Here is a 19,050-nt window from a genome sequence, read left to right on the forward strand (position 1 = left end):
AAAACAAAACAAAACCCGTCCAACTGGCCCAGCTCTGTGACTGTGTTTTTCTTCGAGATTCTTCTCCAGCCATCTCCTAAACTCAACATTCAGTATATGCTCCACTTGTGACTTCATTATTTATTAATTAAATAGGTTTCCACACATGGCTTTTTAAATAATCCAGGCAGGGGGGAGAAGGGACAGGAGGGCACACCTGCAGCTCTCCTACCTCCAGCACATATTTACAGTTTGCCACTGGACAATCCTGGCTCAGGAGGAGGCAGCAAAAGTTGGAGAGGGGGGACCCCAGGAGAACAAACAGTAAGACTTATTTCCTCCATTCCATCCCCCCAAAACCATCCATCCCATCCTAGTCTCTGGTGGTGTCCGATGATGTCCATCTCCCATTCCTTCCCAAATTATGGAAGTAAGGTTCTTCTCACCAGAATAAGAGCACTTGGGATAACAGTAGGGTCCCCTCACCAAAAAAAAAAAAAAAAGAAAAGAAAAAAAGAAAAAGAAAAAAAGAAAGAAAGAAAAGAAAAAAAGAGCACTGGGATACTAATTAATAGGGCTTAATAGGGCATTACCTTCCCCAGAATAATTATTTTCTGGTCTAAGGCAGGCAAGCAGCAGCTGAATGAGATCCCAGGGTAAGGGCCCTTTTGCTAAAGAGCTGCTGGGGTATTTTAAGGAAAGCACCCTTGCCCGAGTGAGAGCATTTGAACTAAGTGTCTAAGTTTGTGCAGTAGTATAGGAGGTGCCAGTGTAGGGACTACAATGTCAGAATAAGAATCTTAGGGCCCAGAAGGGAAGGAATCCAACCAAATAAACATCCTTAACAGAACAAGAAACAAGTAACTCCCCCCTCCCAAACAAGGGACCCCAGGTTCAGAGAGGAGAGCTCCTTCACAGGATTGGGATAGGAACTGGGCAGACTTGGCTATCTTCTGACCCCTGATCCTTATTCCCTGACCATAGTAATACTGGATTTTTAACAACCTGTATAACCAGGTCAACAGATGTCCATCTATCCCTGTAGCATGACCATGGGATTCCAACCAGAGAGCCTGGCTGGGCCTAGGGAAGCAGGGACCAGGGTAAGGGGTTGGGGCTTCCTTTGGAGGGATTGATGGGTGCTTCTTCAGCTGGTGTTTTCATCCAAGGGTCCAGTAGAATCTCCTCCAGTGAGGGTCGGGAACAGGGTTTAGGGGCCAGGCACCGGCGGATTAGGGCACAGCAATCTGTGGGGATAAGAAGCACAGAGGAGATTAGCAGTCAGCAAAGGGTCCCCAGTCCTGCGAGGAACGAAGCCTGTTGGGCTGGGGTCAGTGTGGGCCTCACCTGGGGAGACATGAGCAGGGAAGTGGAGCTCAGCCTCTAGAATCTCCTGGTCCCTCTCGAAGGGAATGTCCCCACAGACCATGTCATAGAGGAGAACGCCTAGTGACCAGACAGTAGCCGGGAGGGCATGGTACTGGTGTCGAGAGATCCATTCTGGAGGGCTATACACCCTGGTCCCTGCACACAAGCCAAGGATTAGATCTTTCTCTGACCATGCCCTTCCTCAACCCGTGTCCCCCCTACAAGTGTGAACTGTAAATTAAAGGAGAGCATCTGCTTGCTGGAGCAGTAACGATTCAAACTTAATAGCAGAGTCCTGTCAGCAGCAAAATAGCATAAAAAAAGTACTTCCAAGTTAACAGATCACCTCACCAAAAGCAAACCCAAACAAAAACCAACACTAACAAGATCCCCACACTAAAAAATAAGAGCCCAGAAGGTTAAGGAACTGTAAGATGAACTTTATCAGAGATCTAGGCTTGAGAATCGAGAACCTTAAAGGGGACAATATAGGTCAAAGGTTACAAGGACAACCCAATACTAAAGCTCAAAAGGCAGAAGAATTAAAGATTAAAAACAGCCCTCCCACTATAAATTGTAGGGAAGAAAAGCCTTACCATCAAAGTCCGTGTACGGTTCATCATGCAGCAGGGCACCAGAACCAAAATCAATGAGCTTAATAGAACCACGGCACAGGTCTATCAGGATGTTCTCATCCTTGATATCACGATGGACAACTCCGCGGGCATGGCAGTGCTGCACAGCTGCCACTACTTGGGTGAAGAAGCTGCGGCTACGGCTTTCACCCAGTGGGCCCTTCTCTGTGATGTAGTCAAAAAGATCCTGGGCGGGCATAGGCCGCTCAAGGACCAGCATGAAGCCCTCCGGCGTCTCAAACCAGTCAAGCAGGCGTATCACACCTGGATGCCCATTGCCTTCGCCCACCTTCCACAGCAGTGCTACCTCAAGTGGACAAGTGACTGAGTCTGACTGGGGTGGGAAATGAAAAGGAAAAAAAAAAAAAAAAAGGAAGGGAGATGTTAAGTCTGTAGCCCTATTGTCAATATATCAAAGTTTATTTTCAGAGCACTGATTTTGGCCTTTAGCAAGCCATTTCCCTTCCTAGACCTCCGTGTCCTCTCAAAGGCTCAAACCCATTGGAGTGAATAAGCAGAGACCATATACATCTGGCATGTAGCAGCTCAGTAAATATTTGAATAAGTTGAAGTGTTTTCTTTTTAGGGGGGAGGGAGCTTGAGACAGGATCTGTACATAAACCAAGCTGGCCTGGAACTCAAGAGATCCACCTGCCTCTACCTCCAGAGTGCTGGGATTGAAGTGTGCACCACCATGCCTGGCTTTCCAAGTGTTTTCTAATTTAAGTGTCCGTCCCCCCCCCCCCCCCCCCGCATAAGCACTATCAATCATGAAATATATCTGCCTGTCTTGTTAGCCAACATCCAGATCAGGGAAAGTTTTATGCACACTAGATACTCCATAAATGTTTGTAAATGGAAGTACTTTACAGCAAAGAGGGGCTAGCACTGAAAAAATATACTATTTTTTAAAAATAGTTAAATATACTACTGTATAAGTGTTGAGGGGCCAGCAGTGCCCAGTAACAGAGTAAGACTCAGTATGCTAGACAGAGAGAGCAGTTAGTTAGTAGAAGGGATCGAGTACATATTGAATTCTAATAAATGTACTTTACAAAGTGCCTATAATTATGCCACTGCATGGCTGTTCTCTGGCTTTTAAATTTTGTCTCATTTTTGAGACAGGATCTTGCCATGTAGCCCAAGCTGGCCTCAAATTCCCCGAAATCCTAGCTGCTTGAATGTTGGGATTACAGGTGCACACCACCAATCCTGGCTTTCATTTGTTCAAAACAGCTTACAGTGATTAATTGCAAAAGCACCTGGCACAAAGCAAACATTTAATGAATAAGATGTTTTGTCAGTCTTACTAATCAACGGGCACAACTCAATAACGCCACCACCATCACCCCCAACGTGAACAGGCAGTGCGAAGGGTCTTGTTGCCTCAGGTTAGGCCCTTTACAGGCCCACTAACTTGCACAGTCGCAGACAGGTTTTCTCACGGAGACGCAAATTCAGTTACTGCGCAGGCTCACCCTCCCTCTCCGACCCAGGGCCGGCATAGACTGTCTGAAATGCACGCCAGGGGGAGCTCTCTTACCTACAATTTGCCCAGACCCGCCCTGATGTCCGTTAGCGTTCTCCGGGTGGCAGGAGAGAAGCAGCCAGCATCACCATGACAACCAGTGACCTAAGCCCCTCCTTCCCCACCAGCATGTCCTGTGAACAGCCCCAGAAGCCGTGTTTGGAAAAAGGATGCGAAAGGAGAGTTTGAGAGGAGAATCCAGAGCTCTGGGGAAATTGAGGTGAAATCAGTACTATCACATAAAGGCAGTAAATACAGGCTGGTGGGGTTCTCACGGTTTCAGGGCCCAGGGAATCATATATCCTCTAGAAAAAAAATCAGGAGGTGAGTTCGGTGATGGAGTCCACGGGTCATGACGTACACCAAAGACACTCACCACGGTGGACCAGCCTAGCACACGGTTCCGGGAGATTACTTTGATGGCCACCTAGAAAAAAATGCTGAGATAAGGGGGCCAGCCGGTGATCCCAGACTCTACTCAATCTAGACCCTCTGCCTAATTCCAATCTCTGCACGTTGGTATTTCCAGTTCTCATCCATATCACACCCACTGGAGCTCGAATGCCTGTCCAGCACTCTGAAGTCCCCAGAAGCAAGTTCACTCCAGCCATCTAACATCTTTACTCCTGAGCTCTTGTCAGGAAAGCATGAAGACCCTCTGAAATCCAGAACGGAGTTTTTTTGTCTTTTGTTTTCTCTTTTTCCCACTGTCTCCCTACACCCCCCACCACCACCCCGTGATGTTGGTATTGAACTCAGTGCTTGTGAATGGTGGACAAAAGATCCACCATTGACCCATATCCCCACATTCAAATTCTAAGTTTTTTGACATCGCAAGCCCTCCTCCATCATCCTACCCATCTCCAGAACACAACAACTCTGTATCTGGATTCTTGTTCTCACGACTCCACACTTAACACCTACTTAAAAAAAAAAAAAACCACTTTCCCAGACACACACACGCACACACAGACACAGACACACAAGCACGCACGCACGCACGCACGCACATTCCGTGGATCTTGGGGTCGAGTCCTGAAGATATGCCCCCTTCCCAGTAGGAATACCCAGTCTTCCAGAATTCCTGCCCACCCTCATACCCACCTGAACTGCAGACAGGCGCGAGCACTCACACACATAGCAACCCTGCTCCTTATGACTCTACTACACATTTGCGGGCTCCCCACTGGAGCAACTGGCATCTCCGTCCCCGCCACCCCACCACCATCCTTCGCCCAAACACCTGACCCTCCCAGAACCCCTGTAGGGGGATACCTGACGTCTATCCGTGACGCGGTGTCCCGCGAAGACGGTGCCAAAGCCTCCCTTACCCAGGAGGGGGCCAAGTCGGTATTCGGCCTCGAAAGCTGCCCGATTCTTGCCACCTACGCAAGCGGAGGCGAGGGAGTCAGGGTGGCGGTGTACTCTGATCCCAGCCGTGACTCTCTCGCCCCCACACCGGCACCCACCATTCCAGTCCACCCAACCTGCTTGTGTTACGGGAGGTTGCGCTCACCTGGAGGCTGCGTGGGGGTCACAGGGGGCGAAGGAAGCCCCTGCAGAGGCTTGGTCAACATGGAGGAGGCGCTGCGCAGATTGAGCCCGCTGAATCCGCTGAGCCCGCAGGGCGTGGATGCCCGGGGCAGAGCGGCCGGAGAGCCAGGGCTGGGGGGCGCCAGGGTGGAAGGCAGGGAATCTGGTGGCCCGGAAGCGCCCGCAGACGGCGCGGCGTTAAGATTCGTCGCGCGCGCCAGCCCCAATGCTACTGAGCCGGGGCACGCGCCTCCCGGAGAGTCGCCCTGCGCGACAGCCCCGCCCACCTGGCTTTGATCAATCCGGACGCGGCACCTGCTGTACCCCGGCCAATCGGAGCCAGTCCTTATTTGCATGCCACCATCAACGTTTCAAGTGCCCCTTATGCAAATACACGCCAGGTTCCTCCGCGGAGGCGGGGACTGTATGCAAATGTGGGGGCGGGGGCGGCCGCGCGCGCGCAAACACACACGCACAGACACACGCGCGCGCGCGCGCGCACACGCACTCACGCACGCTGAACAGGTTCTGGGAATCCCTTTGCGACAACCCCGTTTGTTTTGGTTGTTGGTGTGGTGGGGTGTGTATACACACTTAAAAAAAAGTGCAGCCTCCTTTCCTAGGGCGCAGGTTTGTTACCGCCGCTTCCCAGCCTTGGGATCGGATACTACGCCAAGCAAGCTTTTGAAAATCAAAACCTGGCGGGGGTGGGGGGGTGGGGGTGAGTGGAGGGGGAGTGGTGGCACAAGCCTTTAATCCCAGGAGGCAGAGGCAGGGGATCTCGGTGAGTTCCAGGACAGCCAGGACTATTATATGAGAAACCTTGTCTTGAGAGGAAAAAAAAAAAGATTCAGAACCTGGAGCTAGGCAGGATCCTATCAAGCAAGGGTGTCTCTCACCCAAGTTCAGTCAGCTTTTGCCTCAAAACTGTAACCGGGCCCTTATAGAAGAGCTGGTCCATTCTTCAGGAAAGGATAGCTTATTTATCACCACCATGACAAGGAAGGGAGCAGGGCGGTCAATGGCAGTTTGGCACCTATAGGGTGGTTTTTTTTTTTTTAAATTGTCATTATCCTACACAAACCTGGTTATACTTAGCCCTGGACCCAGTCAGTGGGTCTAGAATATGTATGTAATGGCAAGGGCTTGGTTCTTGTGTGAACTACAACTTCCTTGTAGAAGAGTTGGGAACTGAAAGGCTGAAGAAGTGGTAAAACTGCCCCAGGCACGTCTGTGTAAATATCCAGAGGGCCTCATGTCCAGGAAGACCTAAATATACATGAAAAGCTAGGCATTGTAGAGTCCACGTGAAATCCTCGTACTCTATGCTGAGTCAGGAGGACCATCATGTATCGGTGGCCAGACTGGGCAACATAATGAGAATGTAACTTAAAACCAAAAGAACTGCAGAGGAGATGGCTCAGAGGAAAAGGGTATTTGCTACCAGGTCTGCCAACCTGTATTCAATGCCCACAAGTTGTTTTTTGACCTCTAATCGCGTGTGCAAGTCACATACTGACACACAGACATACACAGAGGGAGGGAGGACCATCAAAGGTACAGTCAGATGTATTCGGGCAGACTCATCCTAGACCTAGATGCACATGAAGATACACCCAGAAAACAATATCCCAGAAACACTCAGTGATATGACCTTACTCATTCTGTCCCATGGGGTCAATTAACACCGTATGTCCCACCAGAAAGTGACAAACTTGTTACAAGCACAGCAGCAGCACCACCACCAGATACCCACATTTACATCAAGATGTGTACTGCCCCAGAAATGAGGGACCCAGATTCTGTCACAAGAATATAGTTTTACACACGTGCGCGTGCGCGAACACACACAGACACACACACACACACACACACACACACACACACAAACACACACACACCCAAAGCAGGCATATAGTGATCTAAGCACCACATAGATAAGCAATGTCACAAAAATAGATCCAATCACATACACACTATCAGACATGCAGCCTTCTCACTGAAAGTATCCAGACAAACTACAGATGCACTGTTGCTGACAGGCCCACGCAGACATGCACTTCTCTCAGATCCCAGACACAAACTGTCATGGGCAGAGTCCCACACTCAGTCGCCATCTGACACACCTGGAAACAAGCCCTCGTCGGACACAGACACATACACACTCCGCCAGAGACACTGAAATGCAGAGAAACTGGTAGATTCACTGTGGTCACAGGCACAGATAGACACACAAAGCCTAACGGTTACATTTAATTTCCCTTCATTCGTCCAACGTTACTAGGTGTTTTACTATGAGCCTGACAGGCTTTAGTGCAGGGGTAGATCTTAAGAGACGAACAAACAAGATAAGTAAGCATCACAGCCCCAGCCCAGAAGTTTATTTCTAGTACAGTTATTGGGGATAGTTGTAGACAGAAGTGAGAACGTGAATGAGATCACACGGGGTTTTCTCAGGTGACCCCTTTGTCTTAAAAGACAAATAAGGATGGTAGCTGAAGACACGGTTAGGGCAAAGTGCAAGTGAAAGCCAAGAGTAGCAAGAGGCAGGCTGAGGCCAAATGGTACAAACTTACAAAATACGGTAATACCCCCAACATTTGTGCTCTACAAATGTACCAGGCACTGTTCCCAGTAGTACATTATTGACCATACACATTCTCTGTCAATACTCACAAATCAGAGAGCATGAGGTAGCAGACATTAATCACCCCTGTAGTTGCAGATGGGGCACTTTAAACTCAAAGACAGTCCAAAGCCACACAGCTAGAAAGTGCAGATAGATTTGCAATCAACCCTCTTGGCATGCTCATGCTTGACCATGTATCTCAGATACCCTGCGGCCGTCCACCGGGCAAACCACACCCTCACTGTGGGGCCACCACACACAGCCTTCTGCAGGGACCCCACTGAGGCATGGGGGGGAATACTGTTTTGAGAAAATCTGAGGGTCAGCCAGCCTTCTCAACCTGGGCTTTACAAGCCCTAGGAGGGATGGACAGAGGTGTCAAAAGAATTTGGAAACAACAACAGAAACGGATTTAGCCATTTCATTCTCCAGCTTCTTAAAACCCAGGCAGGCAGGGGTCACCTCTGGTCACTTTGATTAAACTCATGTAGCTAACTGTTTATTTCTCCATCAGATCATCCTAAGAATGAATACGAGGGTTGAGAGTGGAAACGCAGACATAGTTCAGTCATGGCCTTTACTTCCAACAGTCCTTAATTAGCCCGAGGCTCCCGTCTGGAACTATGGTAGGCGGGAGTAGGGGCTGCAAACAAAGGAGACCTGACACTGAAGAAGTTTATAATTCCTGAGAAAAGTGTCTCACTGTGTAGCCCAGCAAGCCTGCAACTCTACTCTGTAGAGCAGGCTGGCCCAAAACTCATAGATCCACCTGCCTCTGCCTCCCCAGTGCTGGGATCAAAGGCATGACCCAGTTCTAGAAGAGTTTGGTTGTTGCTGGTTCTGTTAAGAACCAGAATCTTGGTTATATGGCCCAGGTTAGTTTCAACCGCCTGGGCTCTACCTACACTGACTGCACCTGGCAAGAAGTTAACTTAATAAACAGATCAAAGATGAACCCCAGCTACAGACAGCACCTACTGGAGAACAAGTAGACTTCAGGTCAAACCAAACTCTGTCCTTCCCAGAGGCCCATCCACCCCTGCCCCACACAGAACAGAGTTGCTCAGGGAAACTGACATTTGGTTTTATTGTGCCAAGGACATTACAGATGGTGGATCTTGTCAACACCTGCAGGGCACGGGTGCCCCATCTGCAGAGGCTGCTCCCACTCCCTAAACTCCAATCTTGGGTAGTGGCCATGGTCTCCAAAGAGACCCCCCACCTCAAGATTGTAAACAAACTAGTGGCCGTGGAAGCAATAGGAATGCAGCAAGGTCAGGGTCTCATTGTCCAAAGCCAGTCTGCCACCTGCAACCCCCGCCACCTTCCTCTGGCTCCATCTTCGGCCCCTCCGAGGAGCTGGAGGCCAGAAGACAGCAGAAATCCATCTCTTTGCCTGCCCACCATGCCCCATGACCAGCTTGCCCGACTCCAAACCGGAGATGCCACCCTCAGAACCAGTGTTACCATGGGCATCGTTTTTGATTTCATGATTTTTGTAAGATAAAAGTACATTTTAATAAAGAAAAATTTAAGGTTGAAGGCTCAGATTCTTGGGGTACTAGGAAGGAAAATTTCCCACTCGCGCCTTTCCTGCCATTCTTTCTGGGGAGGGGTAACAAGTTTATCTGATGTGTAAGGAAGGGCAAACAGAAGACTTCCTTTGTGTGAGGGTCTCTCTTCTGGGGCTGCCTGGCTGCCAGATGGTCTGTCTCTGTGTGCCTCTCGCCTACCTTCGGCACCCTTTCCAGAGTCCCTGGTGGAAGGCTGAGATGGTGCTGTGCAAGGGGCAATAGGGCAGCACATCAGCTGGCAGAGACCAGTGTGGTGGCGGCAGGGATGAGATGGACGGAGCGCACGGGTGGGCCAGCCAGAGGGAAGTGGAAAAGAGGAAACCAAGGAAGGAAGCCAAGAGGGAAGAAAGCCAAAGAAGGTTGGGTGGCATCAAAGGGCAGGAGTTGGGGTTTGAGGGATGGTGTCCAGTCCCTGGGTCTCCATCAACTCTTGTCTGGGGGTGGCTCTCTGTGCACTTTGTTTTTCTTCATACTGTCTAGGTACTCCTGCTGGGACACTGCCAGCACCGATGCTAGGATCTCATCATCATCCCAATCATTCAGACCTGCTGGGCAGGAGAGAGAAGAGGAAAATGGTGATGGGGGTCCTCAGCCCCCCCATTTCCCTCATGCCTGGAAAAATCCATCCAGGTCCCAATCACTCACTGGATCCCTCAACTCTGTGAAACCCTACTCAACCTCTGTGGAGACAAGCTTTTAGGCCTGAAATGTTCCCTCTTGCCTCTGATTTGGGAAGATGCCCGGGGGGGGGGGGGGGGGGGGGTTCAAAAATCCTCCAGGCTTTCCCAACGTCCAGCTGGCCCATCCCCTAAGGGAGCTTACCAAAGGCAGAGGGGGACATCTGCTGGATGAGGGCCCGGCACTCCAGAGCAGGGTAGAGGGACACAAGAGGAGAAGTGGCTCGGTCAGCCCCTGCCGAGAACTGACTGCTTGTACCTGAGGCAGATGAACAGTCAGAGGTGGGCCCACCAAGCAGAGCCTCTTAGCCCAAGCAGGCACCCTGAAAGCAACTCACTGACCTGGTGCACAGGGTGAAGGAGGTTTGGCAAGAGCTAACACAGTGCCTGGGGAAGGGGGCTTAATGCCTAGTTCGGCATGCAGTTCGGGGTGCTCAGGTGACGAGGCTGAACTTCGTTGCCGTGGAGACCGGCTAGTCCATTCCTCCAGGCCACTGGAGGCGGCTGCTGTGGCTGAACTGCATGTGGCACTGGCTTTCCGGGGCTGCAGTAGGGAAGGAAAAAGTGATAAGGACCTACACCAGCTACGATCCTCTTGTGCCAGAGTGCTTATACCCTTTCCAGAATCCTGGCTACAGTACAGCTTTAATGTAGCACAATGGAACACAGGCAGATTCTTTAACCACTACCGTGACTTGGGGGTTGACTGAGAGAAAGTCCTATTTTTCTTTCAAGAGATCCTGACTCCACAGCACGACCACAGTTCCTTTACCATGTACTACCTTAGTAGCCTTCTCATTGGTCTCCCACTTCTACCTTTGCGTTCTATAGACTGTTTTACTCAGCAGTCAGGGTGATCATCCTGTTAGGTCCTGACTCACATCCCAATCCTTTTTCTCTTCACAGCCCTCTCATTGTTTCTGCCTCATTCAGAGCAAAACCAAAGTCCTCCCCAGGGTTCACAAGGCACGCTCCAACCTAGTCCCACCACCCTGATTTCACCCACTACATTCTGTTCAGCTACAGTCTCTGCCTGAGTTATACCAAGTATGCCGCACTCACCCCAGGCCTTGCTCTGTCCACATACTCAGCTAACATACCCCTTTCTGGGAGTCTTTCCTCATCTCATCTGCTGAAACCTACCGTGATGACTGTTTAATACTATGACTTCCATCTATCCATTTGGTTTGAAGTCTCATTCTTCCCCTGTACCAACTGCCCATTTTTCCATCTACCACACCTCCAACTAATTTATTCATTATGATTATTGTATTTCACTTTGATAAACTGTGTGTAGCCTTAGGGCAGAGACCTTGGCCTGGTAGGTTCACAAATGTATCCCACTACACTAGGAATAGGACCTCCTGCTCCTGGCACAGGCCTACAATAAATATTTGCTGAACAGATTATTCAGCTCTTGCAAACATCTAATCATTCCGAACTCCTTTGTGACTCCTCAGATGCCTGCCTTCCCCCTCCCTACCCTAAAAAGACAACTGATTGAATCCTCCACCCCTACTGTCTTCCACAGCCAGGGCAGGGCCACAGGCCCCACCAGTGCCTTGTCTCCCTCCACAAACAGGATCATTGAAGGCAGGGAAGGAAAAGGTTTTACATCCTCAGTACAGAACGTAACATGCAAAGCGTTTCCCAAAAAGCTGGTCTCTTTGTAGCTACCCATTGTCCCTTTGTGCCACCAGCAGTGGTGGCTGCTCTCCTTTACTTCTGAAAAGCAAGTGTTGACTGTTCCAAGGTACGATGCCAAGACTAAAGATGAGATGAGTTACTGATGGGGCTGGGAGCTTCTCTCTCCCATATTTTATCCCTGTTCATTAGGGACCAAAAGAGAAGTAACAGGTCTTGGTCAGGCCAGTGACAGAGTCCATGACCCACCTGGCTGGGTCCCCGGACCTGGCGGGCCTGTTTCTCCTGATCCCTCAGCCATTGCAGGTAGGATTCTCGGGCCACCTGCTCCTCTATGGCCTCATTTGTGGCCTCCCAGTCTGTGGCTCGTTTCTTGTCTTCCAACATTTGTTGTTCGATCCATGATTCCTCTGATGTCTTTATGGCATTCTTCATCAGGGACTGCTCTGCAAACTGCCAGGAGGAGAGGAACAAGGATGTAGGGGTGATGCTCTGAACCTGGGCAAGAGCCTGAATGAGCTCAGGAAGGTAGGCTTACAGGCCTTAACAAAGACAACACAGGAAAAGTTATTTTTACAAAGTACTCCTCAGCAGACTGCATAGATCGGTAACTGGAGCAAAGCAGGCCTAGATTATAAGATCTGGCATTCTGAATTCCTACGGTCAGAAATGCTGGCCCAACCCCAAGACATCTCAAGTGAAGCACTAAGTCTGGGGATGAGAAGGGCTCTTCAGTCTAGGCCTTACTTTAAAGAAGCCTCACCTAGTAACGGCTCTATTTCACAATGCTGCAACCTTTCTCATATATTCACAGACAGGGCAAAGGAAACAGATGAGCAGAGAAGTGGACTGTACAGACATGGAGTGGAGGCAGGAGTCAAGCATATATGAGGCTGGGTGTGGCTATGTGAGGGGATGAAGGGTCAGTATCGGCATGGTGTGGGTGCTAGAACACTGTATGAGAGAGAACTTCATGCCAAGTTTTAAGATACTACAGCATTATTTGTTTGTTTGTTTTTTGAGACAGGGTCTCACTACATGGCCCAGTCTGATCTTGAACTCACTATGTAGGCCAAGCTGGCCTGGAATTCATGGCAATCCTCCTGCTTCAGCCTCCCAAGTGCTGGGATTACAGGCGTGAGCCACCACATCCAGCGATGTGACACTAATGAAATAATAGAGAACATCAAAGTATATTTCAGGGATTAAGTGTAAATACTGCTTCATAAAGTTTTAGTAGAAACAATGGCTTGGTATGCAGCTCAGGTTAGCTTTGCATTCACAATCCTCCTTTCTCTGCCTCTGGAATACAAGGATTACAGGCATGGGTCACCATGCCCCCAGCAAGTTAACATCATTTCCACACACACATACACACAAAACATACATAAGTGCACGTGTGCTAAGTAATGATGTACAACATAATTTTCTATCATGAAGCATACTGGGGGAAATGTATGTATGAAAATGTTAGATTGAGCCAATTTAACACTAGGCAGATATGGTCTAGCTCAGTGATAAAGAGTGCATATACAATAACGTAATTTAATTTCCAGCACTGCAAAATGACAAAAATCAAAGCAGGGAAGCAATCTAACTACAGAGAAAGATCCAGAGATAGCAAATGGACATACACAAAAGATACTCAGGCTGGGTGTAGAGCTCAGGGGCAGAGCACTAAAACAATGCTCAACATATTGGTATCAATTCAAGCAAACCTAAAAATCCCAAGAATGGCTAAAATACAAAAAAGTAGTAAGACCAATTCCTGGGAAAGTGAACTTTCATTTATTGTGATGAATACACACACACACACACATTAGTCTGCTTCATACAAAGTCTGGCAGTTGCTTACAAATCACAGTATAGTTTTGTAATCCCGAAATCTTGCTTCCAGATAGTAACACAACTAATCATAAAATTTAACTTCCCACAAAAACCTGCACACAGCAGTTTACAGAAGCTTTATTAATCATCATCAAAACCTGGAAGCAACCAAGGGTATCTTTCAATAGGTGAATGATTAAACAAACAGTGTGCCTCCACAAATGGACCAGTAAGTGATAAGAAAATAGCTAACAAGCCGTGAAAAAACATGGATGAACCTTAATGCATACTGCTACCTGAAAGCAGCATTTTGAAAAGGCTACTCACTATGATTCCAATTACGTGACTTTCTGAAATAGGCAAAAACAGAGTCAATAAAGGATCAGTTGGCTGGAGAGGAAAGAAAGAGTGGGGAACCTTCAGGGGCTAAAACTGTTTGAATGATTAGGTGCCCAAGATAGATGCACTTTGTTGTTATGCCTCGGTCAAAATCCAAGGAACTTTACAAAACAAAGACTAATCCTTAATGTATGCTAATCGCTTTTTAAAGACCGGTTAAGAAGTGAGGCTCCAAGTGACAAAACCATCTTACAAATGTATTCAAGGACAAGCAGGTGGTGGCCTCGGGCACTTAGGAAATGAATAGAATCAGTAACACTAAACATAAAAAGAACTGTGCTTATCACTGGACTCCAGGGGGTCCAGTTAATGAGTCTGCCCCAGCTTATACACGAATTCGTAAATAACAGTCATGTAAATGACTGGTGGGTGGTGGGGAAAGTTTTTCAACTTTAAAGTGGGAATTTACTCAGGAAAAGGGAAAGGAGGCAAGAATGAGGAATGTGGTGGGGGGATTTTAACTGGAGACATCAGCAATAACTCTCTGTGTTTAGGTTAACATAATTTCAGGGAGACAGCTATAATCCTCATTCCTTAGGTGTGATTTCCTTCCTCAACAGTACAGTATTCAAAAGGTGGGAAACTTAACACTACTTCTGCCAGATGACCAAAGACAATATCCACAGTCATGATCTTACTCCTAATATGTGCTCTGGATACACATATTCCTAATATGTGCCGAGAACAGTCCTTCATCTGGGCTTAAATAATGAGAACAACATCAGAAAGAGAATTTCACTGTCATACTTTTGAACAGTACTCCTTAAACTTCCCAAGATCATCAAAACAAGAGGAAGGATGAGGCAGGTTAATAGGAATGTATTAACACTGGGTCAAACCCTAACAAATGTACCAGAGTCTCTGTGCCTTGGGAGGAAAGGACTAGATGGAAACTCTGGACACTGAGAAAACTATTCTGAAGGTTGGCGAGATAGGTCAGGGAGTAAAGGTACTTATGCCAAGCCTGATGACCTGAGTTTAAACCCCATAGACAGAAGTGACTCTTACAAGTTGTTCTTTGACCTCCACAGACCCCTACCTGAAATAGATAAATGTAAAACAATTTTTTCAACAATTAAGTCTATTAATTAGAGAAACTTTTAAACATTTAGATTTAAAAAAAAAAGGAAATAAACAGTCAAGCCAGGAAAAGTTATAGATGAATTTTTTTGGTTGTTTTTTTCGAGACAGGGTTTGTCCGTGTAGTTTTGGTGCCTGTCCTGGATCTCGCTCTGTAGCCCAGGCTGGCCTCGCACTCACAGAGATCTGTTCGTCTCTGACTCCCGAGTGCTGGGATTAAAGGTGTGTGCCACCAATGCCTGGCGATGAGTCTTACTTAAATAGTATTAAATGGTGGTGGGGGAGCCATTCTGGTAAAGCTACATACATATTGCATAATTCCCAATATATGACATTCTAGAAAAGACAAAACTACAGAGTGGGTCAACAAATCAAAACAAAAACAGTGAAATTCTTTAAAATTTGTTCAAGCCACAAAAAGTCAAAGAGGACAATTAAATGTGAGATAGCATCCTGGATAGGATCCTGGAACAGAAAAGGTTCATCAGGAAGAAACTGAGAAAATGTGAATAAAATGTGGTCTTTACTTAATGTATCAATACTGATTTGTTAATGACGGCAAATGTACTCCATTAATGCTAATCATAATGTGGCATATGGAAACTCTAATATTCTCACAATCATTCTGCAAATGTAAACCTTTTCTAAAATTTATTAAAGAGCAAAACAACCCCCCACCCCGCCCCCTCCCAGGGTTGGAGGGTATGTTAATGCTAGAGTGTTTCTTAAGATGAGGCAGGACCACCTTCTGTTTGTAGGAAGTGAAACCTGAATAGAGGATTTCAAAATCCCCAGGAGGGGGTAGAGGGAAGACAGAGAAGCGGGAGGAGAGGGGGTGGGGAGGAGGGTGAGGAATAGAAAAGCAGCTTAGGAGGAGGGGGAAAGGGAGGGTCAGAGGACAAGATGAAAGGAAGGAAGAAAGAATAGGGAAGATGAGAGGAGAGAAACTATGAGAATGAATGATTATCTGCCAGTAGATGCTGGGAAAATGAAATGCCATCTTCTGATACTTACTAGGTCTCAGGCCTGTGCAGTATTGGCCCAACCTATACAATCCGCCCCTAGGGTCCATTCCACTAAGCTGTGTGTGGGTCAGGGTTCCATTCCAAGTCTGTGCCCTCAACTGTGTCTAACTGCTACGCACTTGGAGAAGATCCATGTGGAAGCCTGGATATCCAGTCCAAGGTATCCTAAAAGGCCACTCTCAACAAGCATAAGATGGGTGAGCCACCTGGCTCTGCCCCCTGAGTGCGGGGATTAAAGGCGTGCGCCGCCACCACCGCCTGGCATAGAATGACTTCTGATCAACAGTAACTCACTAATTTTATATACAGCTCAGAGTTCAGGGGAGACTCAAAGAGAAGAGAGGATACTTTGTGGGCTAAGGGCAGAACCAACACTCTGTATCCAGGAAATACCCATGGGACAGGGACCCACTTACCCCTGGTTTAAATGACGGTAGGCCCAGCCCCACACCAATAGTGGCCTTGTTAGGATTCACTACTGAATTATAGTGGATATTCCGGTGGTAGCTGACACGGATGGGCTCATCTTCATTTTGATGGATCCCATGGAATGTGTTGATAGGTTCTGCAGAGAAAGAGAAGGAGGGAGCATCCACAGGGGACCCAGTATGGTTGGCTCTGATGAGGCACCATTAGCCCCTCACCTACCCACTACAGAAGTACCTGTGCTATACTGATACACCTCCACAGGACGGTTGTACATCTCTGCCATAGCCTGCATCTCAATGTGGTTCCCATGGCAGTTGTTTTTCCTCTTCCGATTGATATAGGTGGTGAAGTCTTCTGTGACATAGTTGGAGAAGTAGTCGGCATTCTTCATCTGTGGAACAGATTGAAAAATTAAGAACTGTGTGCAAAGGAGCTCCTCCTACCCTCCTGTCCCAAGGCCTCCCCAGGATCTCACCAGATAGTCCATGCAATGCTTTCGCACAACTTCATGCATGTCCTGGTCTCCATACACCTGGTCAGCTAGAGTTGCAGGGACAAAAGAAAGGAGAGGATGGAGTCAGAGCTGTACCCACAAGAGTTGGAGTCACAGAACATCATTTATTAAGAGAAGGATGGGCTGAGGAACTAGGGAAACTCCCTTTTCTACACCAAGCCCCAGACAGTTCTTTCCTTTTTGTGTGACAAGTGGCAAGCAAGGGTTGAAGATATGCTCAACATGCACACACAAGCCCTAAGCATATACAAGGGGAATGATCAGAAGATTATCTTCATCTATCTATCTGCAGCCACAAAGTAAGTTCAAGGCCAGCCTAGGCTACATGAGACCCTGTCGCCAAAAAAAAAAAGGAAGAAGCTCAGACAATGTTGAAGAATGGGAGAATGTAAGGTGTACAGCAAGATGGCTCAGTGGAGAAAGGCTCTTCCTCCAAGCCTGACGCTCGAGACTCCCATGTTTGAAGGAGAGAACCAACTCCCCTAAGTTGTCCTCTGACCTCTACATGTGCCCTGTGGCATGCTACCACAATCTCCACACCTACCAATAAATACAAATGTAATAACAGAAAGCTCTAAAAAGAATAATACAGCCACATCAGAGGTATTTCTGGCAAATGAATTTGTCCCTTAGACAAACCAACAACCGAAGTCCTGTAAGCGGCCCCAGGAACCACCTATTCCACACCTCCTTCTCAATTTTACTTGAGGACACTGAAGTTAAGGGGAAAGTCTGGCTTACTAAAGGTAACTGTGGTGACAATGTTAAACTGGATGTCTCCTCAACAAGTAAGGATGGCCTCTGTAAATTCAAAGTAAAAAAGGAAGTCGGGCGGTGGTGGTGGCGGTGCACGCCTTTAATCCCAGCACTCGGGAGGCAGAACCAGATGGATCTCTGTGAGTTCGAGGCCAGCCTGGGCTACAGAGCGAGATCCAGGACAGGCACCAAAACAACACAGAGAAACCCTGTCTCAAAACCACCCCCCCCCAAAAAAAAGTGAAAAAGGAGGGTATTACACACCTATAATCCAGACTGAGAGTCAAAAGAATTGCTAAGGTCAAACACAGCCTAGATCACATAGTGAGACTCCATTTCAAACCAAACCAAACCTCTACATTCAATGCCTACCACCATCACTACCACAGAAAAAGCCACCATGCCCCCACCATTCTGAGAATTTGTTTTGCTTTTTCAAACCACCTAGCTATGATCAGAATTTTAAACAGAAGAAAAGGAAGAAAAGACGTAAGTTCTGCCGACTAGTAACTAGTGAGGTAAAATCGAGACAAGTGACTCTCTGGCTACCAGATAGGTACGACCTTGTAGACCTCTTGTGGACAGTAAGTATAAAGTGGTAGAACCCCTCTATCACCCAATACAGACTGACTTCACAAGGCCTCTACTGAAGGCAGAGGACGGCTCACACCTAAGCCCACCGCCAGCTCCGAACCTGATATATAGCAAAAGAAATTGGGTCTAGTTTGCTAAGCAGCCATACAGGCTGAGGCATGGAAGCAGGAGTCTCTTCTCCCACAATGTGGGTCTGAAGATTAGGCAAGCCTGACTTCACTGGCTGCCTTGAAAAGGGAATTTCCCCGTGTTTCCCCAGAGGGAGATTCACGGCTCTGATGGGCTCCCCTTAGGGCACAGGAAAAGGGATGCTAGGAATGGGAACATGCCCATCAGCCAGGCCGGCCAGTCTCTCTGAAGACCCGCCAGAAGGTCTTCCCTGACTTCTGACTCCCTCCACAAGGGTTCTGCATGCTGTGGAAACAAAGGCTGCTGGGAGCTAGAAAGTGGGCAGCTACAGCAGCCTCCAGTCATCCTAGAGGTGCAGATACCTGAGGAGTGGAGAAGGGCTGTGAAGGCAGGAAGGGGTAGCCCCTTCACTGATGTAAACAAGGATGTGGCTTCTGTGGCCACACTCCCCCCTCAAGCACTTCCAGCAAGTCACATGTCCTGCATACTAGCTAGGGGTGGGGGTGGGGGGACGCTGCTGCCTTTCTTAGAAGCCAGGACCACAGAGGCTGCTGTGGCTGCCTGGGCTGCTGGAGGAGCTATTTCTGTAGGCTAAGCTTGGAGGCAGTGCAGTCTGCAGCTGCCATAAACAGGAACTAAGAGAGGAGTGAAAGGGTTAAATAGGGTGGGCTACCAGGCTCAGGGAGCTGGGCTGAGATAACGGGGAGTATGTATCTCCTACAGAAGGTAC

General features: G+C 48.1%; 2 protein-coding genes across 6 annotated transcripts in view; both read right to left on the reverse strand.

The window, feature by feature from the left end:
• Positions 1–538: 538 nt before the first annotated feature.
• Positions 539–5,425, reverse strand: Pim2 (Pim-2 proto-oncogene, serine/threonine kinase). Its single transcript, XM_059250725.1, has 6 exons — positions 5,027–5,425; positions 4,786–4,895; positions 3,887–3,937; positions 1,944–2,316; positions 1,327–1,503; positions 539–1,226 (listed from the first exon to the last, which is right to left on the reverse strand). Exons 1-6 carry the CDS (start codon positions 5,397–5,399, stop codon positions 1,063–1,065), a joined length of 1,248 nt encoding a protein of 415 aa, XP_059106708.1. The 5' UTR covers positions 5,400–5,425; the 3' UTR covers positions 539–1,062.
• Positions 5,426–9,150: 3,725 nt separating this feature from the next.
• Otud5 (OTU deubiquitinase 5) overlaps positions 9,151–19,050 on the reverse strand; it is a 32,846-nt gene continuing 22,946 nt past the window's right edge. For 3 of the 5 annotated variants that reach the window (XM_059250436.1, XM_059250440.1, XM_059250438.1), the window contains 7 exons: positions 16,803–16,867; positions 16,562–16,718; positions 16,315–16,463; positions 11,817–12,020; positions 10,266–10,467; positions 10,069–10,182; positions 9,151–9,794 (listed from right to left, as the gene is read on the reverse strand). In XM_059250436.1, the coding sequence (XP_059106419.1) occupies positions 9,670–9,794; positions 10,069–10,182; positions 10,266–10,467; positions 11,817–12,020; positions 16,315–16,463; positions 16,562–16,718; positions 16,803–16,867 (1,016 nt within the window). In that variant the 3' untranslated portion in view covers positions 9,151–9,669. The remainder of the gene's footprint in view (positions 9,795–10,068; positions 10,183–10,265; positions 10,468–11,816; positions 12,021–16,314; positions 16,464–16,561; positions 16,719–16,802; positions 16,868–19,050) is intronic. The other 2 variants (XM_059250437.1, XM_059250439.1) reach the window with 1 other exon arrangement.

Source organism: Peromyscus eremicus, chromosome X, assembly GCF_949786415.1.
Source record: "Peromyscus eremicus chromosome X, PerEre_H2_v1, whole genome shotgun sequence".
NCBI lineage: Eukaryota > Metazoa > Chordata > Mammalia > Rodentia > Cricetidae > Peromyscus > Peromyscus eremicus.

Bases quoted from the DNA above. Each gene is read 5' to 3' on its own strand.
- Pim2 (XM_059250725.1), bottom strand. From the start codon at position 5,399: ATGCAAATAAGGACTGGCTCCGATTGGCCGGGGTACAGCAGGTGCCGC. The intron at 4,896-5,026 runs GTGAGCGCAACC...CCGCTTGCGTAG, and splicing joins GACCCCCACGCAGCCTCCAG to GTGGCAAGAATCGGGCAGCT. The intron at 1,504-1,943 runs GTAAGGCTTTTC...GCTTGTGTGCAG, and splicing joins ACCGTACACGGACTTTGATG to GGACCAGGGTGTATAGCCCT.